At 43.3% G+C, this 19,156-nt stretch overlaps 7 protein-coding genes across 7 annotated transcripts; 4 read left to right on the forward strand and 3 right to left on the reverse strand.

The window, feature by feature from the left end:
- Positions 1-1,937: 1,937 nt before the first annotated feature.
- Positions 1,938-4,258, reverse strand: LOC128729577 (mucin-2-like). Its single transcript, XM_053823074.1, is given in 4 exon segments — positions 1,938-2,081; positions 2,287-3,189; positions 3,191-3,372; positions 3,466-4,258. Coding segments are annotated over 4 exon segments (2,022 nt in total).
- Positions 4,259-5,910: 1,652 nt separating this feature from the next.
- LOC128730971 (ras-like protein 2) lies at positions 5,911-9,746 on the forward strand. The gene is made up of 3 exons (XM_053824065.1): positions 5,911-6,018; positions 7,551-7,638; positions 7,702-9,746. Exons 1-3 carry the CDS (start codon positions 5,911-5,913, stop codon positions 8,109-8,111), a joined length of 606 nt encoding a protein of 201 aa, XP_053680040.1. The 3' UTR covers positions 8,112-9,746.
- LOC128729736 (venom protease-like) lies at positions 9,713-11,532 on the reverse strand. Its single transcript, XM_053823090.1, has 6 exons — positions 11,472-11,532; positions 11,052-11,401; positions 10,645-10,961; positions 10,507-10,582; positions 10,338-10,422; positions 9,713-10,265 (listed from the first exon to the last, which is right to left on the reverse strand). Exons 1-6 carry the CDS (start codon positions 11,530-11,532, stop codon positions 9,826-9,828), a joined length of 1,329 nt encoding a protein of 442 aa, XP_053679065.1. The 3' UTR covers positions 9,713-9,825.
- A 1,276-nt stretch (positions 11,533-12,808) lies between these two features.
- On the forward strand, positions 12,809-14,417 carry LOC128731856 (45 kDa calcium-binding protein). The gene is made up of 3 exons (XM_053825005.1): positions 12,809-13,454; positions 13,535-14,210; positions 14,274-14,417. Exons 1-3 carry the CDS (start codon positions 13,207-13,209, stop codon positions 14,346-14,348), a joined length of 999 nt encoding a protein of 332 aa, XP_053680980.1. The 5' UTR covers positions 12,809-13,206; the 3' UTR covers positions 14,349-14,417.
- A 349-nt stretch (positions 14,418-14,766) lies between these two features.
- LOC128729893 (uncharacterized) lies at positions 14,767-15,816 on the forward strand. The gene is given in 5 exon segments (XM_053823103.1): positions 14,767-14,883; positions 14,916-14,961; positions 15,016-15,072; positions 15,128-15,341; positions 15,414-15,816. Coding segments are annotated over 5 exon segments (837 nt in total).
- Position 15,817: 1 nt separating this feature from the next.
- LOC128731436 (3-oxoacyl-[acyl-carrier-protein] synthase, mitochondrial) lies at positions 15,818-17,235 on the reverse strand. The gene has a single exon (XM_053824558.1). It carries the CDS (start codon positions 17,196-17,198, stop codon positions 15,825-15,827), a length of 1,374 nt encoding a protein of 457 aa, XP_053680533.1. The 5' UTR covers positions 17,199-17,235; the 3' UTR covers positions 15,818-15,824.
- A 331-nt stretch (positions 17,236-17,566) lies between these two features.
- LOC128731719 (ribosomal RNA small subunit methyltransferase NEP1) lies at positions 17,567-18,411 on the forward strand. Its single transcript, XM_053824851.1, has 3 exons — positions 17,567-17,713; positions 17,780-18,023; positions 18,086-18,411. The coding sequence occupies exons 1-3, from the start codon at positions 17,567-17,569 to the stop codon at positions 18,409-18,411; spliced, it is 717 nt and encodes a 238-aa protein (XP_053680826.1).
- The last annotated feature ends 745 nt before the right edge of the window (positions 18,412-19,156 follow it).

The following is a 19,156-nucleotide window of genomic DNA, read 5'->3' on the forward strand; positions in this document are numbered from 1 at the left end:
CTTCTCGATCAACCGTAGCGTCAGCACTAAAGTTAACCCGTTTCTTCGGTAAAGATTTTAAACTCACCCCGGCGAATTGCGAGTCAGAATCGGAAGTCACCGTACCGGATCGAACGAACACCACCGTCGATGGGTACATTCGCGGACATGCTAAGAGGGTGGGGACGTGCGCGATCCGTTCGCACACTATCGCGCGAAACAACCCTTACCGAGAGCACCAACCAGTTCTCGGTCCGCGTCCTGTCTCCTCCCTGTCTCCTTGCCATTTACCCGGTCCTTCCACAACTCGCCGGAAGAGCTATCAGTGGGTCGCTTCGGCATCGTCAAGCTCAGAAAACCCCCGTGAGATCAATCAGGGGTTTAGCAATTGGAAGATTTAGACAGTTACAAAACAAACAGTGGCGGTTAATTCCGTCTCGTAGTTCATGGGGGAACATTTTCTACTTTCATTTCCCAGTTCCATCGATAAGGTGCCATCTCACCTTGTGGTTGTAAATCATTGCAGCGGAGATTGTCATTCCTGCTTTCATTGAAGTATGAATCTATGCAAAACCATCGAACAAACACGAGGTGCAACAAAATGAGTAGCTGATGCTGGATGCTGCTCATGCATATGGAGCAGTCAGTTCTGTACACGTGAAAGGTAGTTTATTAGATTATTGATGATCTTTGACTCGATTACGGCTCGAGGCGTGAGAAGATGTAGCGCCAAGGAGGGTATTTTGCATATCGATAGTAGAGCCGTGTTATCTTCCATCAAGGTTTGTCGCGTGCTGCATATTATACTTAGTGGACAGCAAACGGGGTAACAAGTGTTACAGACAATCACATTAGATGCCAACAGTGGCTATACGTGTATATAGGGCTGTATACGAATTTCATCTTTTTCAGATTAGTGACTATTTTATCTACAGTTACATTTGAATGTAGCTTATTAATTGATTTCTAAAAACATTTGCTGCTTTTTATGAGACAAATGTGTGAGGTCAACTGTCTATTCTTTTAGATACTTCATTCACCATTAGTCTTCCATATTGTTACATGAGAAATATTTCTAAGGTTTAACGGAAAATAAATTCCAACGTGCACTTAGTGACTTTAGTATGTCAAGTTCATAGTAATTTATTCTACTACTGGTCTAGTGCGTTGAATCATAAGATCGATCATAGGACTTAATTATCTTAATGGATACGCTTACTTAATGAAAGGAGCAATTTCGAATGATCGTTTGATAAACCAACATGGCGTTCGGGGAATAATGGTAAACGATAAAGTGTATTTTATTTTCTCCTTCAGACATCCTCCCATCCTTGAGCTGCTTCTATTGACACGGATCAACCGAAGTAGTAGAGTTTATCACCCTCTTATTGACTTCCTTCACCCCTACCAGCTTTCCAGCACAATTCGATAACGTGTGGAGGCAAACGCAACAAACAAAACCAAAACAGATTGGCAATCCCTTCCCATATACCCGGACGAGGGTCACCGAAACCAGCTCATGCGATTGCCTTAAACTTGAATTTGCATTTTATTCGGCAGCCAAAGCGGGAAGGTAAACAGTACGAAGGCACAAAACAGGTCTTCTCATTAGCAACCGGTTCTGGTGAGGTTCTGGTGATCGCGCGTCGAACGTCCGAGTACCGGTCTCTTTAGGCCACATGAGAATGCTCGGACCGCGGCAAACATACAATCTCAAAGCACTATCTAATACTCTGCCGAGATGATACATTTTCATTTATCGTCGAAGATGTTCGTTAGTTGGCAGGAGTAGATGTGCATCGCAAAATAGAATCGAGGAGTCGAGACGACGGAGAAGAAAAAGCATAATATGTGTTGAATATTCCTCGTGCGGACGATGACGCAAGCCTTGCAATCGCAAACCTTGGCCGGGACTGTGCACTATCACATAGAGTAGATAATTGTTTATTGATGCCCAATCAGAAGTTAAGGTTTGCCTCGATCCAAGGAAGATATGCCGTGATTTTCACGTAGACGCCCGGAAATCCGGCACGAGCACATTCGTAACCGTACGAGACGAGTCCGATGAGTGTGTAGTAATAATACTGACTGTTTGACGATAGCTGCAAAAGAAGATGGTTCCACACCGAAAACAAAACAGTAGCAAATCAGTGACTCAGCTGGTCTTACGTCTAGACAAACGCGACCTCTGGGCCGTGTTTGCCACGGCCGGACGTAATGCCAGGTGCTTTGACGTGAATCATTGACCACTCGAGAGAGTGACGCATTGCTCAGTGGCATAGCTACTGGCTGGGTTGTTATACTAACCTCGGGTAACATTAGTGGACCACCACTATCGCCTTGGCAGGAGTCTTTGCCCCCTTGGGGGAACCCGGCACATAGCACCGTGTCATCAAAGATCTGTCCGGGGAAATACAGCTTATAGTTGAAGGCGCACTGATCGACCGGAAGTACTACCACTTGCGCCTCCTGCAGCTTAGTGGCAGAGGGACCATTAAATGAGACCGCTCCCCAACCGGCGATGAAGGGTGCATAGTAGGTGAGATCCTTAGTACGCTGGCGAGTCTCCAGGGGTAGACAAATCGGCCGCACGGCGTCGCTGATGGTGACAGTTTTTTGCAGCAAAACCAGCGCGATGTCATTGTGAATGGTCTTCACGTCGTAGCGTTCGTGTATGAGCCATCGCAGAACGTAGACATCAACCGGGCTGGCCCCGTCCTGGTCGGACGTGATGTCGTACTCACCGAGACGCACAAAGTACAGCCCAACCTGGATGCAGTGGGCTACCGTGAGCACGTGGCTCGTGGTGATTAGCGTACCTCCGCAGAGAAAACGCGGCCCAGAATTGAGCTCGAACGATGAAGAACGGTAGCCCAACGCTGCCATCCACGGCCAGGCGTTCAATTGTGCATCTACGCCACCAACCACGCGCATATGAGTGGCATTCGACATTCCACAGCGATCGACATCGTTCGTGGGCAATCTGACCGTTGAGTAACCGGTAGTAACAGTTCCAGAACCTACATTCGACGGTTGACTGGTGGGGGCTGCCGTGCTAGCGAAAAAAAAAGTCCCAGATCCGGTAGTAGTTCCGGAAGTAGGGCTAGTAGAGCTGCTGGAAGAGTTTGAGCTTCCTTGAGCAAATCTAAGCGTGGGACAGCACACCTGATATGGTAACGGAGGATCTTTCAAGTGTACAATAGACTGGAAATCATGTTGACATAGTTACCATGGGAGTCACATCAATGTAGCCACAGATGGATTGGGCTACGTAGTTCTCGATCGATGGATCACGAAGATTAGCATTGCGTATGATCAGTTGAAGGATGAAATCACAGTTCACGTACATGATGCAGATCCCATTCTGTGCATTGGGTGTAAGGCAGCTGTCATCTGCAAGCACAATTTGAAACGGTCTTCACAGGAGAGCTGTTGGTGCTGCTGTTTTTTCACTCAACATACATTCAATTGTTTTTTGTTATATACTAGCCGTGGAGATTAAGGGTAGAACCCTAGGATCAATACATGGGCATCCGTTAAACGTTTGTCTAGGATCAATGCTGGGCGCTGGGCTTGTAACGAACGTAGTCGATGTGAGTACTGACAGAGGACAAATTTGTGGAATTGCCGGACAGGACACGGTAGACGTCACTCCGTTAGTGGTGGGAACTGTGCTAGTCAGTGTTGGGGGATTAATTGTCGAGAGAAATGTTGGGAATGTCGGCAGCGGAGATATACCCGTGATGGGTGTTATCGGTCCCAGAGTCGACGTTAATATCGCACCAGGAATTGTACTCGCAGTCGGAACGGAAGGGTTTGTAAATGTGACTGTTGGAAAGAGAGGCGTGTTTGAGGTGCCGGTCAGTCCTGGATTTGGAATCGTATTCGTGGGGAAGGTTGTTGGCACAACAGTGGATGTAAGAGTGCCTTGGGTATTGAAAGTAGTTGAGGTAGGCGCTGGCACAGGAATCGTCTGGGTGGAAACGGTTGCGGTAAACGTTAGTGGCACGGAAGGAGTCGTCGATCCGAATGGAGTAGAGGTGAAAGGTGGTCCTGTCGGGTTGGGTCCAGTGCTAAATGTGATCGAAGGGCTGGTCAAAGGAGTGAAAGGAATCGTCGAGGACACTGTCGATGCAGGAAAAGAAAAATTCGGCGGCAGGGTAATGTAAGGAAAGGGTATCGTCGTTTTGAAGCGATTGTGACAGATTCCCTTCCAATGGGCTAACTTCACCAGCCACGGAAACAATATCAATTTCCAGCAGATCTCATCCAAAGACATCACTTTCCCACAGCACTGGTGCCTCACCGCGACAATAAATGCACAACACTATGAATCAGTACGAAGAGCACAACTAGTACATGATCAGACTGTTAGCCGCTTTTAAACTTTAGGAGTCTAATTCATAAAAACAGGAACAATAGCACTACTTTGGGTAGCACAAAAACTTCCAATGTCAACTTTGATGATCATCCTCACGCTGAAACGTGTTGTCGTGTACTCAATATGCTTATTGCATATGAACCCAAGAGCACATTGCTATACATCGAACTGAGTAGAAAGGTCGATGAAAAAGTTACCGAAGCATACTGATCAAAATAGAATTATCTCACGCACTTGGCTCACCAAGCATTCGAAAACATACGAACAGTGAAAGATTTACTAGAGCGTAGCATTTGGGGGTTGATCCATTACGCGTGTGCCTCTCACGTGCGATGAACGCAAAGAGTTCCACATCATTATAGTCATTAACGACTGGTCATTGCTAGAAACAAACACCTGGTTTAGTTTCAACATTTAATGTTTATTTAACTGAATTTTAGATGTTTGTCAACTGAAATATCTCTTCACTGCTCTTCGGTAAGCACACTTGAAGTTAAAGTGGTTGTAAAATACTCCCAGTTTGACTTTGAATTCGTGCTTTTTTGCTTTACTAGCATCTTATCTTGACATTTTCAAATTCGAAATATACTCCGTACTTACTTTGGCCACACACGTGAGGAAGGAAGAACAAAGTAGAAATTGCTGCCAACTGTTGAAGCATTTTGTTGAAGCTGGTAGGATTTTTAAATATTCCACCATAAGTTTGGTGTGCCTTCACTAAAAGCTAAAATGCTACTGGTGTTACTCAGCATACATTTTGATTGCAAAACCTTGCGAATTATATCAGGATGAAGTAACGACCGATTGTTCTCATTTGGAACATTTTTTATGCTGCAACTCTGCGATACATCAACATTCGATACTAGTTCGGGCATTATGAAAACGACAGTAAAAACTCTCCATGTCTGCGAACGGCAATGTGACGGAAATTTTACATGAGTCAATCGTTTCCATTGGCCTGACAAAATTAGTGCTATGCCTGATACAGGCAATTCAAAAGTAAAATTAAAGTAATGATTTGTTTTCTACCAGCCTATTTGCACTAGTAAGAGCTAGATGTATATCGAAAATATTACTATAAAACAGCAAAATGGATGGCTAGATACAAACCATACGTTAGAAATAACCATCTTTTGATGCTTTCATTTTAGTGCCTCAAAATAGTTTCAAATAGTAAAAATAAAGTCAAAATTTTAAAAAATTTGCTTCAATGTAGATCAACATGTGCGTTTATACAGTCCTTAAACAGTTTAACGCGTGAAACATCGGAAATAGCATTATAAACGTACGAGATAGCAACCTGTCAAGATGAAGGGTTTTGCTCACCAGATCACGAACAGGAAAAACAAGAAGAAACAGTGAATCTGTTCTCATTATTTTGTTTCGTTTTGTTGTTAGTAAACGCACCGTCGGTTATTAGTTCGTTTCGATTGTTTAACCCAGTGTAGTGCGTGTCCCTTTCTCCTATTGTGCTTAGCGCGAGTGTGTGTTATCTGTGGATTCCCGGTTTGTTGCGATCCCGCGGACCCAATCCCTTGAGTAGTTCCAGAATGTCCCGTTACAACCAAACGCATGCAGGCTACGCTCAGACCTTCAAGCTGGTCGTTGTGGGTGGTGGAGGCGTTGGCAAATCGGCTATCACAATCCAATTCATTCAGGTATTTTTAGCATTTAGTTAAACATTGCGATATCGCAACGTCCCTGTGTATGCATTCCCTCGAACCACGACGGACAGTTCCTTAAGTCAGTTAAGAGCCTCCTTGCGTAAGGTAAACCGAAAAATAGAGCATCTGTTAGTACAACAACAGGAGATAAGATCCATTTACAATGCGGATCGTAAGGCACGCCTGCGGTAAGCGTTTCGCTATCGCTGATTTGTTCTCCGCACATGAAAAGGAGTAAACTTTTCGTCAGCTTCTCGTTCAGTGATCGGCTGAGTGAGCAATCTTCGCCCGCGTAATCTTTTTCGTTACACTCGATCCAACGAAGAAACGAGACGGGGAATGCAAATATATTTCACACTAGCCAATCATGGACTGTAAATCACGGCGCAAGTTAGGCGACGTCATCCGCCACCAACAGATCGTTGATCGCGAGCGAAATGGAGGCCACTCACATCGGTTTCGCCCACATAATTCTTGGACCATTTCGTTGCTCTTTGCGTACGATCGGCTCTTGATGGCCAAGGTAAAGGAACATCATATGGCTCATTTCGATCGATGCCAACGATGCTTAATTTTGAATCACAGTGGCTTCTATCTTGAATCGTACTGGAAGATTCGAAACGATATCCGGTATCGATCGTTTCACACTATCGATATGGTGAAGGAATTTACCATAAGTAGACATGGTAGTGTTTACACGTTCATCTGTCGAGCAGCCAAAGTAAGCGACATCTGACACGAGGCAGGTGGTGTGCATAAGGCTGAGGGACCAACGGATCGTGGGACCTTGGACCGCCGAATAAGCCATCCGCACACACAGAACCTTGAAAACAGATGCTAATGAATTTATTATATGAAGTTGCACAGCACAATCATGCAACAAGTTGTATCTATTCTTAGTGATGCACTCTGCCTGTGGCCTTCAGCATGCAATGGACGGGCGCGGCATTGTTGAAGGATACCTTTCGATCTTTAGTCTAAAACCGATTTATAACAATGACCAAAAATCATGTCATATTCATGTGTTTAAATGTTCCCGCGTCCATCCATGCTCTAAACGTATAGCAAATCTATTCTAAGATTGGTTTTTATCGAATTTTAAAAGTATAGCAACGTCCATAATGTGGCTAGTAGAAACAAATCACGTTACATCCAAATGCGATGAGTAATGCAAAAGAAAGTGAACAGCAGTTCTAAAAATATTTTCAATTATTGTTCATAAACGCTATAAATAGCAACCCACTGGCTTGGGATTCCGTTAAACGTAGGAGCAATGAAACTGTGTTCTGTAAATGGCAGTATAAATTGTGTTTAAAACTTCTCGAATCAATTGTGCTTTATAAAGGTACTTCGATTTACAATGGAAATGAGAAATATAAAATAAAATAAAATGAATTTGCTACTAATTTCAATTGATAAAGTGTAACCATATCTAAGATTTAATGTTTTTTGATTTTCAAGAAAAAAAATACAAAGAAAATATTCGCACTTGCATAATTCGAAAACATACTGTTTCTTATTTTTAGAGTTATTTTGTAACCGACTATGATCCCACGATCGAAGATTCTTACACCAAACAATGCGTCATCGACGATATGCCAGCTAAACTAGATAGTGAGCAGCTAACTACTTGAGAAAAGTCTCCGTTCCACCACTAATGGCACTTTATCTTACCAGTTCTTGACACGGCCGGGCAGGAGGAGTTCAGTGCAATGCGTGAGCAGTACATGCGTTCCGGTGAGGGATTTTTGTTAGTATTTGCCGTTACGGATCACGCCAGCTTTGACGAGATATACAAATTCCACAAACAAATACTGCGTGTGAAGGATCGAGATGAATTTCCGATGTTGATGGTAGGCAACAAGTCAGATCTTGATCACCAACGGGTCGTTTCGCTGGAGGAAGCGCAACAGCTGAGCCGACAGCTAAAAATCCCTTACATCGAGTGCAGTGCGAAGCTGCGTATTAACGTCGATCAAGCGTTCCACGAGCTGGTGCGAGTAGTACGAAAGTTTCAGCTCTCCGAGCGTCCGCTCATTGACGAAAAGGGCAAACGGAAAAACAGAAAAAAGTGCTGTATCCTGTAGACACGCATCCCACAAGCGGAATTGATTTTTACTTCTGATGGTACTTTGAAACCACAGCATCCTCATCGGTCTTTGCAACTAACTGAAACGATAAATGCGAGCAGTTTCTTCGTTGATTGATCACTCCATGATTTTGAATGGAAATCATTTCTTGGTAAACTAGCTAAGGCCTACTATAGGGGTGTAAAATTACAAGATCACGATAGAACGCATTAAGAGAATCCCTTAATAACACGTGTGTGTGACTAGAATGCTAATCTAATAGAATGCAAGGTAGAATGTGGGATGTTTTTGTGCCAAAGTGCCCAAGTCCTGCTGTAAGCGGGATAAACATACAACTGACTATGAGATACAACATCAAAAAGAAACTTATCGAACTTAACTCACACATTTCAACCGTGAATTAACTGCCAGCAGTGCCGGCAGTATGTCGGCGTATTTATTTAAATTTTTATAATTGTTTTCTGTCGCCAAATGCGATATTTCGCTTGTGTCCTTTTTTTATTGCAGTTTTTATTAAAAAGCCATTATGCTGTGCCATAAGCAACTTTTGAAATATCGCACAAATGATTCTACATTGCCATTTCATTTCATGATAAGTACGAGCAAGTGAGTCGAAAATCAATCAATCAAAATTATCCATTAGCTCTTTGGCTATACTTTCCTATACGATTCCCATGTTCTTTTTTTAAGATCGCAAATTTCGATCGCTACAATTTTTCAAATATGGTCGAATCATGATTTTTGTTCTGTCATGTTACGTCGATGAGTGTATTTTACAGCACTCTCCTACAAATGCATCGGTGCACAATACAACAATGGCAAACCTGCATATATCATCTACGAATTTGATAACGCGGACGTGTTTAAACTCAAAATATCGAAAGACTTATTCATAGTTAGCTAAGTGTTAAACTTGAGAAAAGTAATGGGCCTTCATAGAAGAAGGTAGTTGCAATATACACAAGCACGGATCAAGTTCTGATGCAGAACAATAATCTAATCAAGCGAGACGGAAAGAGTAAGAAGTTGTTGAGTCATTGAAATCAAACGTATGATCCGCGTTGTATCGATGCGGGTACGTGTTCTAGGCGAGGATCATGCTAGTACAATATCGACACAAACCGCAGTCGTAGTAATTTAATACAAATTATTTGTATAACATAACTGCATATAGCCAAGAAAACAGTGTCTATTAACCAAAACAATAACGAAACGTTAATGATTAGCTTTAAATGTGCTTCGACAAATTTAACGCTGCAAAAAGTGAGATGTGTAGTGACAGGAAAACCAAGCAAAACCAATAAGATCATTACAATGTTTTAACAATTTTGTAACTGTTTTAACGAATTGCACAAGATAAGGCGAGATACAGATGATTTCTGCTTAAAGTTTTAAACGTATACAGTTTTCTCACATTTGGTTGGGAGAATATTTTTAAACAGTTCACGCATCGGTGCTAAATTTTGTAAGTAGTCGAAAATGATGTAGCAATGTTGATTGCCAAATGGTCTTATCTTTGAAAAAGATTTTTAATGAACAGTGTCAGAATAATATTTTTTACGTTTTAATTTTTATATCGTTTGTAGGAATGATCGTTAATCAAATATATTTACTGGATTTTAATCTACTAATGAAAAATCTGTGTGTACGCTGTTATTGCTAGTAGGGTCTGGAATCGGATCGTTTTGCATCGGAAAAGTTCACTACAGTATCAATGTGTTGAAATACGCTGCACTATCCAGTCGACAAATGTAACTACTCTAGTGTAAACACCCGGTAGCTCGGCTCGGGCACATCCAATGCCGTAGGAGACGATGCCAATCTGGAAGTAGTGGAACTTTTTGTTGATCAAATAAGGCAACATCAAAGGTCCTCCACTATCGCCCTGGCACGAATCCTTGCCACCTTCCAAAAACCCGGCGCACAGCACTGCTTCGTTGAACTGTTTTTTGGTAAACTGCTTCCGTATCTTCTTGTACAGTTGACTGCACTCTTCGTTCTCGAGGATTGGTATTTGTAATTCTTGCAGTACTTTCGCTTCCAATCCCGACTCGTCAGTGCGTCCCCAACCGGCTATAAAAGGGTTGTAGCCAGTGAAATCAGTACTCCGCACGGGGTCTACCGAGGGAAGACAAATGGGTTTGATCGCGTCTGGGGAAAAAGCGTATAACAATTCAGGTTACACTGAACGATAATATGGGAAATAATTTTATAACCGTTTACCATTGAATTCCACCGCTTTTGACATAAACAATACTGCAAGATCCGAATGTCCATCGAACGTATCATACGATGGATGAGAAACGTACTGCAATAAATAAACGATGTGAATGTCAGTTATCATGCTGTAACATTACAATGAATAGTCAAAAACTTGTGGCCGACCGTTTACCTTATAAATCGGAACATCCACGTGGGCCGACTCCGTTTGATTGTCCATATCATGTTCGCCCAATCGCACAACAGATCTGTAAGGATTCCGAGGTTAGCTTCTAGACTTTTTTGCACGTGCTGTGTCTGGTATTCTTACAGTGATGCTAGAATGCAGTGCGCCGCCGTAAGAACATGGCGATCAGTGATAAGTGATCCACCGCATCGAAATTCTACGTCACCAAAACCTTCATCGTAGCCAACCAAAGCCATCCAAGGCCATCCATGCAGGGCAGCTGGTACACCTCCGACCACTCTGTTATGTTGTACATCGCTGATTCCGCAACCAGAGCTCGGTGTTGGCAGGATTACCGGTTTATCGAAAATGGGTTCCTTATCCAACCGTTTCTGTAGAACGATCGGTGTGGTTGTGCGAATGGTCGAAGATCGTACCGTGGTAGTACTGATTGTCATCGGCTGGAGATGCATTAAAATAATGATGTTCATCAGGTTCATTTATGGGAATTGTTTTCGATTCCGTCTGTCGATCTGACTCACCACATTCACTGTGCTGGGTATGGTTTTCTCGGAAACGCAGGGTCCCACGGTGCCATCCGTTCGCACACACTCCAATTGAACACTAGGACGTGCAGTGGTAGTAGAAGTAGAGGTCTGCCTAGTAGTCGGGACGACGAAAGGCTCGGTTGCTCTCGGTGGTGCAGTTGCGGTTGTGGGAATCGCATTTGAAGCTGCCAGCGAACAGCATACGCTACCAATGCCCAGGAAGTTTTGACATCCTCGTGGAGCGGCTCCAAACAAACTAAAGGGGTTGATATTCAACTGGAACGCGGTAGGACATGACGTGATACTTCGGCATACACCGGTTATTCCCGATGATGTATAACAGGTCGCTCCGTCTGCAAATCACACATAGTAGACAAAATCGATAAAATATCCTTAAAACACCTTTAGCACAGTAAGAATTACTTTGAGAATCGGTGCTGCGAATAATGAGGAATAAAATGACGTAACCCTTCCACAGCCACATTATTTTAGTGTGCTGAATAGAGCAGCACCATACGACTTCGCTGAAATCTCGCCAATGACTGCCTACGCAAGGAAGAATGTTCCTGTTCATGTTCAGTGCTCTGAAGAATACGTGAACTACAAGTTGTTATTAAGAAGATCGCCAGATCTGATCTCTCAGGAGTTGTAGGACCAGTTTTTTCATTTGCAAAAAAGCTTTAATTTACTCCGTTGTTCGTCACGTTTTTGCATGTCGCTTTAACCACGCGTTGTCCATTGCTGCTATGGAACAGGGGGAGTATAATTCCTCCACATCCAACACATGAGAGCCTTCAAGAAATGAAGTGTCCACACAGAAAGATGGAGTTAGTAAGTGTACCGATAACTTGTTTTGCTTGTTAATGGTCATCACACGAATAATGTTTCTTTTCTTGAAACTAATCTCTAGCAAGATCGTGAAGACCCTCACAAATCTTTAACTCTTTTTGTGGGTCTTCAAGCAACTCTTATTTGAACTTTTGAACAGCAAACAAGAGGTAGTTTCAACCTACGCTTTATCCCATGAAGCATTTTGACCTTTATGCCTTCGATTCGTGATCCATTTTATTCCTGAAGCAGGTTTCGCGGGTTAAGCCGTAACTAGCATAACAAAAAGAAAGAACTTCTATTAAGTTTGAAAATACTCAAATGAAATTAATGGATTCACCACGTGTTCTACTTTTGCATGCCTCAAATGTACCTAATGAAGGCTGTATTTTCGCAAACCTATGGAACTAAATTTCCTTTAAAATTTTATAATAAAAAATATCGTAGTGCTGTTTTGGGTTGCTAAACGTTTTTCATAAAACAATGCTTACTTTCTCGATACAATTCTGAGCTCCCTCTCTCTACTGTATATTTCTATTTATTTTTCTCTCTTGTCGCGTTTCTCTCGCTCTCTCTCTCTCTTTTTCTTTCTCTTACTCACACGCTCTGTGTCTGCACAATCCACCGCATACCACCGCGAGATTGCTCGCAAAGAGAAATCGGTTCAACACGGCTCTTTCGCATCGACCTCTGTTTTCCTGGTTTGTTTTGATTACTTCGCGTGGAGCTCTTTTCGCTTTCGATGGCGAATCGGGTGCTTTCTTGTGCTTTGGCCGTACCCACCCTTTCCTATTAGGGGTGGGCCTGGCGTGGGGTGCTGGCGAGTGAATTTCTGCGTGTTTGCCGCAACACTTCCTGGCGCTCGGTTCCACGTCGCTGGAACAACTTGCGAACACAACCCGGTCATATATTCCGTTTCCCAGGAGCGACTACCAATTTTGTGCCACAGCTTCCCGGGCTGATCGCAGGAACCTTTCCTTTTTAACAATCCTACCGAAACGTGCACAAGAAGTGAAAAGCTATGGTTACGTTTAATCGAGAGCCACCAAAGTGATAACCCAAACCGCCCCAGTCTGGTCGTTTTCTATGGTGCTGTGCTGTTCGGTTTGCGATGCGTTTGATGATATTTCATTCGCCCCGGCCAGCAGGAAACGGAAAACCTGTCTGCGTTTAAGCGACGTGTTGTGGCAGGGTTTACTTTCACATTTCGATCGGTATAACAGCGCAACCGGGAACGAAGCAATCAACAAAGTGTGGAAGCGTTTGTTTCAATTCTTCGTGTTGCGAATTCCACCCGGCCCCCCGGTGGTCGTTTTTCGGCTGAGGCTCGATGGCTAAACCCGTCAAGATCTTACGTAATGCGCCACGATGGTCCACACTGTTCCCGGTGGTGCTGTACGTGCTTTTCATCCTATGCATTCTGGTGTTGGCGTTCTCCTCCCGGAACCAAAGCGAGGAAAAACACAGAAAACACATCGAAAGTGGTAATGCGCACGAGAAACCGATTGCACCCGCCCCGTTGGTTTATCGGAAATTGGAAGAGAGTGTCGTGAAGGAACTATCCGCAGCTTTTGCCAAGTAAGATTGATGTACTTACAAAATCAATGCTTAGGGATGAAATTAAATTGTGATAATATTTCCCTTGCTTACACACACAGAGCTGACACTAGCGGGGACAAACAGCTGTCGGTGCAGGAGCTGGCAAAGTACATAAATTTCAAAATCCGTGAGCACATCGACGAAGCTATTCGTACAAATCCTACGATGTTTGTCGAGATAGACCATAAACCACGCGATGGGCTCGTCAGCTGGGATGAATATCAGACTTACTGGCTGCGAGAAAAAGGCATTGCCGGTGATAGCCATATGAAGAAAGCCGCGTTTGATAAGCTAGACCGTAAGGTGAAAGAATCCATCGCACGTGACAAGGCCCTGTGGATGGAAGCCGCCCGAACGGACCCGCTGAGCTTGACATTGGACGAGTTTTTGTCCTTCCGTCATCCAGAATCCAGTACGGTCAACTTACTGAACCTAGTCGACGATATACTGAGACAGTTCGATTTGGATGGGGACGACTACCTGACGATGGAGGAATTTTCCGACGTGCAGACCACGGATCTGGGTGAGGGTAAGAAGTTTATTTTGTCGCAAAATGTGCGTGAAAGGAAGGAGGAATTCAAGAAAGTGATTGATAAAAACCGGGACGGCAAAGCCGATCGCGGAGAGCTGCTTTCGTATGTTGATCCGCGACACCCGCGCTACGCTATACAGGAAGCTTCGGCTTTGTTCTCTCTAGCCGACGTTAATAATGATAAAAAGCTGGCGTTGCATGAGGTACTTAACCAAATCGCGGTTGCTTTGGAACACGACCGCTTATAAATTTTTATTTGCTTGCAGGTGTTAGCAAAATCGGTTATATTCATGTCGTCCAAGATGATCCACACAGCAGAAAGTTTTCATGACGAGTTTTAGGTAACTTTGGAATTGTTCAATAACATATTGGAATTGGAACAACAAAGAAGGTTCATCGTATGGAAGTGATGCATATCTGTGAAATAAATGTAGTTTGTTTTTTTTTAAATAAAACTTATGAGTTACATAAAAGGATATTAAATGAGAACAAAGCATGGTTCCTTGTGTAATGCGTTGTTCAGCGAATTTAATTGCACTGCAATTGAAAGTACGACTACATTTAGCAACTGTGAGATTCATACCCCCCCGAGTGTGTAAGGTTTCGTTAAGTTTCAAAAGCTCTCAGCACTCACGAGAAAGGGTCTCATAAACCCATTGTCGGAATCAGCTGTACACGCATTGTTTTGATTTTTGCATCATAAACCGCTTTGGCGGCTTTTTTGGAAGTACTTTATTTCTTCTATATATAATCAATGCAATGGAGTCACAAAAGTTGGTGCTACAACAGTTGAAGACGTTTATTGAAGAGTCAGAGTGTAGATTGAATTCCATTCTCAATAAACTGAACTGGAACAAAGAGAGCATGCAAATATCGGTAAGCAGAATTAAACTCGCAAAACGGAACAGAACAGTCTAGGAGATAATGGCTGTATTAAATACTCTTCGTAGGATTGTAATATATTTACGTCGGAAAGTGCGAACAAACCAATTCCATTCAAACCCGCAGCGGATGAGTTTCCACAGTCGTTTCAATCAACTGAAAGCCCCTGCACGATTAAACTGGGTAACTATACTTGGCGTGCATGTAAGCACATACGTATCAACCTTTCATTTTACAGATAACATCAAACAAGCCGAAGCAATACTTGAGGAGGTGTACCAAAACCCGTCCTTTAATTTAGGCGTTCCTTTGGAAGAAATCGAATACCGCAAACCACCGTCAAACTTAGAAGATCTACAAGTAAATTTTTCCCGGGAAGAGCGTTTGGCACTGCATCACCATGTGCTGAAAAAAACCACAGGACCGCCAGAAGTGCCGGATATAAAAATACGGTAAAGATAACACAGTAATTATCGTCCCTTGATGAAGCTTAAATATATTTTCATGAATTTTGGGTTTCATAGTTTCAAATGGAACAAGCATGCTGAGGAAAAACCAGCAACCCTTGCCGAAATAGCTGCACTCGAAAGAGATGGCCGTCGACGAAACCCCAAACATAGGGTATCACGAAATCCATTGACTTACAGGGAAGAATTGAGACAGTTAATCAATGTTCAAACGGAAGCTTTGGCTCAGCATTTACATAAAAAATATAGCAATGAAGCTAAATCAGGTAGCTGCTCAAAGGTGAAATCCAAACACCGGCGCAGTTCCCATTCAGATTTTGGAGATGAGGAGAGTAGCCATAAGAGAAAAAAACGACACAGAAGTCGATCCCGTACCAAAGAACGATATCGCGAACGTTCGTCGTCTAATGAGCGGCAGCGCAGAAAATCGCAAAAGAAGCACAAGAAAAAATACCGATAAAAGATACTTTATTCCTTATATTCGCCGATACACAAGCATGCATTAGTACCACCAAATCCAAAAGAGTTCTTTAAGGCCACCCTTCGGCGTTCGCTTTCCCATGGCTCCGATTTATTGGCAACGTAACGCAATCCAGCCATGTCTTGTGTGATGCTATTCAAATTAACGGTTGGAGGAAACACGCCGTGCTTGCACGCCAGCAGCGTAAAAAGAGCCTCGATATTGCCAGCAGCTCCGAGTAGATGACCGTGGGCTCCTTTCGTCGATGATACAGCGATCGTTTTCGTGTGCTCTCCGAACAGTGTCCTTATCGAACGAGCCTCTATTGCGTCCCCAATTGGGGTGGACGTAGCGTGCGCATTAACGTAACCAATGTCGGCTACCGTAACGTTGGCATCCGTTAATGCTCGTGTCATCGCCAGAATCGCTCCTGTGCCGTCTTCTCGTGGGGCCGTAAGGTGTGACGCGTCCCCAGACAACCCGTAACCCAGTATCTCCCCGTATATTGGGACTCCTCGGCTTTTTGCATGCTCCAGTTCTTCCAGTACTAAAATGGCCGAACCTTCCCCCATCACGAAGCCATCTCGATGTTCATCAAACGGTCTCGAGGAAGCGGTTGGTTCGTCGTTGAACGAGGTACTTAGTGCTCGTAATCTACAAAAACCAGCAATACCCAAAGGGCTAATGCATGCTTCGGCTCCGCCACATACCATCACGTCTGCGTCATCGTGTTGGATGAACCGAAAAGCATCCCCTATTGAGTGTGCGCCAGTTGCACAAGCCGTAGAAACGGCATGATTTGGTCCTCTGAATCCGTACCGTATGCTAAGCTGACCGGCGGGCATGTTTGGTAAGATTCGAGGAATAAAAAAGGGACTTACTCGATTGTAGCCCTTATTGAGGGCGTCATTCGTTTCACAGATATCCATCAAATCGACCATACCCATGCCGATAGCAACGCCCGTCCGTTGACAAGCCACTTCATCTTCAACCGGCGGCTTCCAGCCAGCCACAGTTAATGCCTCTTTGGCTGCGATCAATGCAAATGCCGTAGATCTTGCCATAGTCTTCAGCTCACTTTTCGGGAAACACTTATCCAAATCAACGTCATTTTTATCGATTGTGGCCGCAACCCGGCACGGTAGCTTGTCGAATGTTTCTCCAACTAATCGTCCGATTTTTGATTGACCCGACAGAATCGTGCGCCAAGCGGTCTCAACACTACAGCCAACTGGTGAAACTACTCCCAGACCAGTTATCACAACGCGTCGACGGTTTGTTTTTGAATGTGTAGAACTTGATTGGCGCAGGGCAAGCCATGTTGAGGATAAAGTGTTGCTCCGAACACGTAAAGCGCGAAAGCTATGTGTATTCAAAACCATGGTTGATATTTGTGTCCTACTGACGACGATGTAGATAGTACCAGTGCTAGTTGGTGATTACGCATTGGTCGAGTTTGACATTTGCTGTTTTCCGTTCGCATACGAATTCACATTGGACTGCTATGGAATAGTTTTAAGCATGATTTCAGGTGATAATATATCTTTCCGTTTTCTAGTAAAAAAACTGCAAAACTTACATACTAAGCACAGAATTTGTGTTTCGTTAAGTTTCGTTCAAAACAAAATTAATGCAATCATGTCAATAGTCAAGTTGTCAAAGTGTACAAAGCCGCATGTGCCTTGTTTACGAACGAAGAGAACAGCGGGTAGTGTGGTGTATTTAGAATCCCTCGAATTATTTAGATAAAATGGGAAAGAAAAGAAAGCTCCAAGCATCGGAAGATCATGATATGCACTACGATCTGCCTTCGAAACACATGAATACTAGTCACATCCGGGCTAACGAACGTCGGTTGATTATTATTCTAGAAGGCGCGCAGCTTGAAACAGTGAAGGTAGGTCTGGCGTTCAAATTGCTAATCTGTTGAGGAATCGTTCTGTACGCTACGCTATCATTGTAGGTGGGTCCTGCGTTTGAATTGCTGAATTGTGATGACCACCTTAACATACTGAAACGCAACAACCGAGACCCAGGCAGTTGTCGGCCAGATATCACCCATCAATCGTTATTGATGCTAATGGACTCACCGTTGAACAGGGCCGGATTGTTGCAAGTTTTTGTCAAGACCGAAAAAAACGTGCTGATTGAGATAGATCCGCAAACCAGAATTCCACGAACTTTCAGGCGCTTTGGGGGCCTCATGGGTAAGCCAACGGAGTGAAACATTCGAATAGTAATGTGATAATCATTTGAAATCCATTTTCAGTTCAACTGCTGCACAAGTTCTCGATAAGAGCTGCAGAATCCCAAAAGAAACTAATGAGAATTGTAAAAAATCCCATCACGAACCACCTTCCGGTTGGATGCCGTAAGCTCGCTATGTCTTACAGCGCCAAAGAGGTGAAAAATGCAAAAGAACTAGTGCCGGCAGTAGATGAACCTCTTGCAGTGGTTGTTGGAGCCTTTGCTCATGGAAATTTAAATTTAGATTATACCGAAGACACTATATCGATCAGCAACTACCCGTTATCTGCCGCATTGACTTGCACGAAGCTATGTTCCGCCTTTGAGGAAGTGTGGGGAATTATTTAAGTTGTCTGAATAAATACTACAATAATTCGAACAACTTGATAACACCTGTACTGCATATACATCCACAGTTCAAAACATGTTCTCACCCAAGTATGCATGTGCAATCTTTCGACAACGTCACATAAACATAATTGAAAAAAGAAACTCACGTGGGAAAAAGTAAAAGGTTGTACCAACCACTCTTGTTGGAATATCCGCTATTTAAGCACAGTGTTTTATTGTATATGTTGAAAAAAAAACGATCTACATGCTTTTAAACTCATTTGCTTTTTTTGCGATGAACGGTGCAAAATAATATAGTTTTAAATGTCATCGTACCTCGATTGTCAAACAACAATTCAATATGGAGGCCAGGAAGTCACATTGGACGGACCTTCCGTTTGCCTACTTTGAGTAGTTCATACGTGTGTTTCGAGTCGCAGCAGCAATTTTCTCGCAGAAAAGACTGGTGAAAATAGATGCCTCATTAACGGCGGCACGCAGATAATCCTTTTACGGTGAATATCGGTCGACTCTGGATTCGAATCAAATGAAACTTATGCAGCTTTATCTTTGCGCGATGATGAGTGTGCGATCTTGGTAGAAAAACCTTGAACGTCGCTAGTGCTAATGAAGAAAGAGCTCCCTCGTTTCATTCACCACTGCTGTTGAGTGTATGATTTGTGCAATAGTGTTTATGCCTCATGGTCCGTAGCGTTTGATTGAATAAAAATCCATATCTTGGGAGAGATTGATTACAGAAAAA

This window comes from Anopheles nili, chromosome 2 (genome assembly GCF_943737925.1).
Source record: "Anopheles nili chromosome 2, idAnoNiliSN_F5_01, whole genome shotgun sequence".
NCBI lineage: Eukaryota > Metazoa > Arthropoda > Insecta > Diptera > Culicidae > Anopheles > Anopheles nili.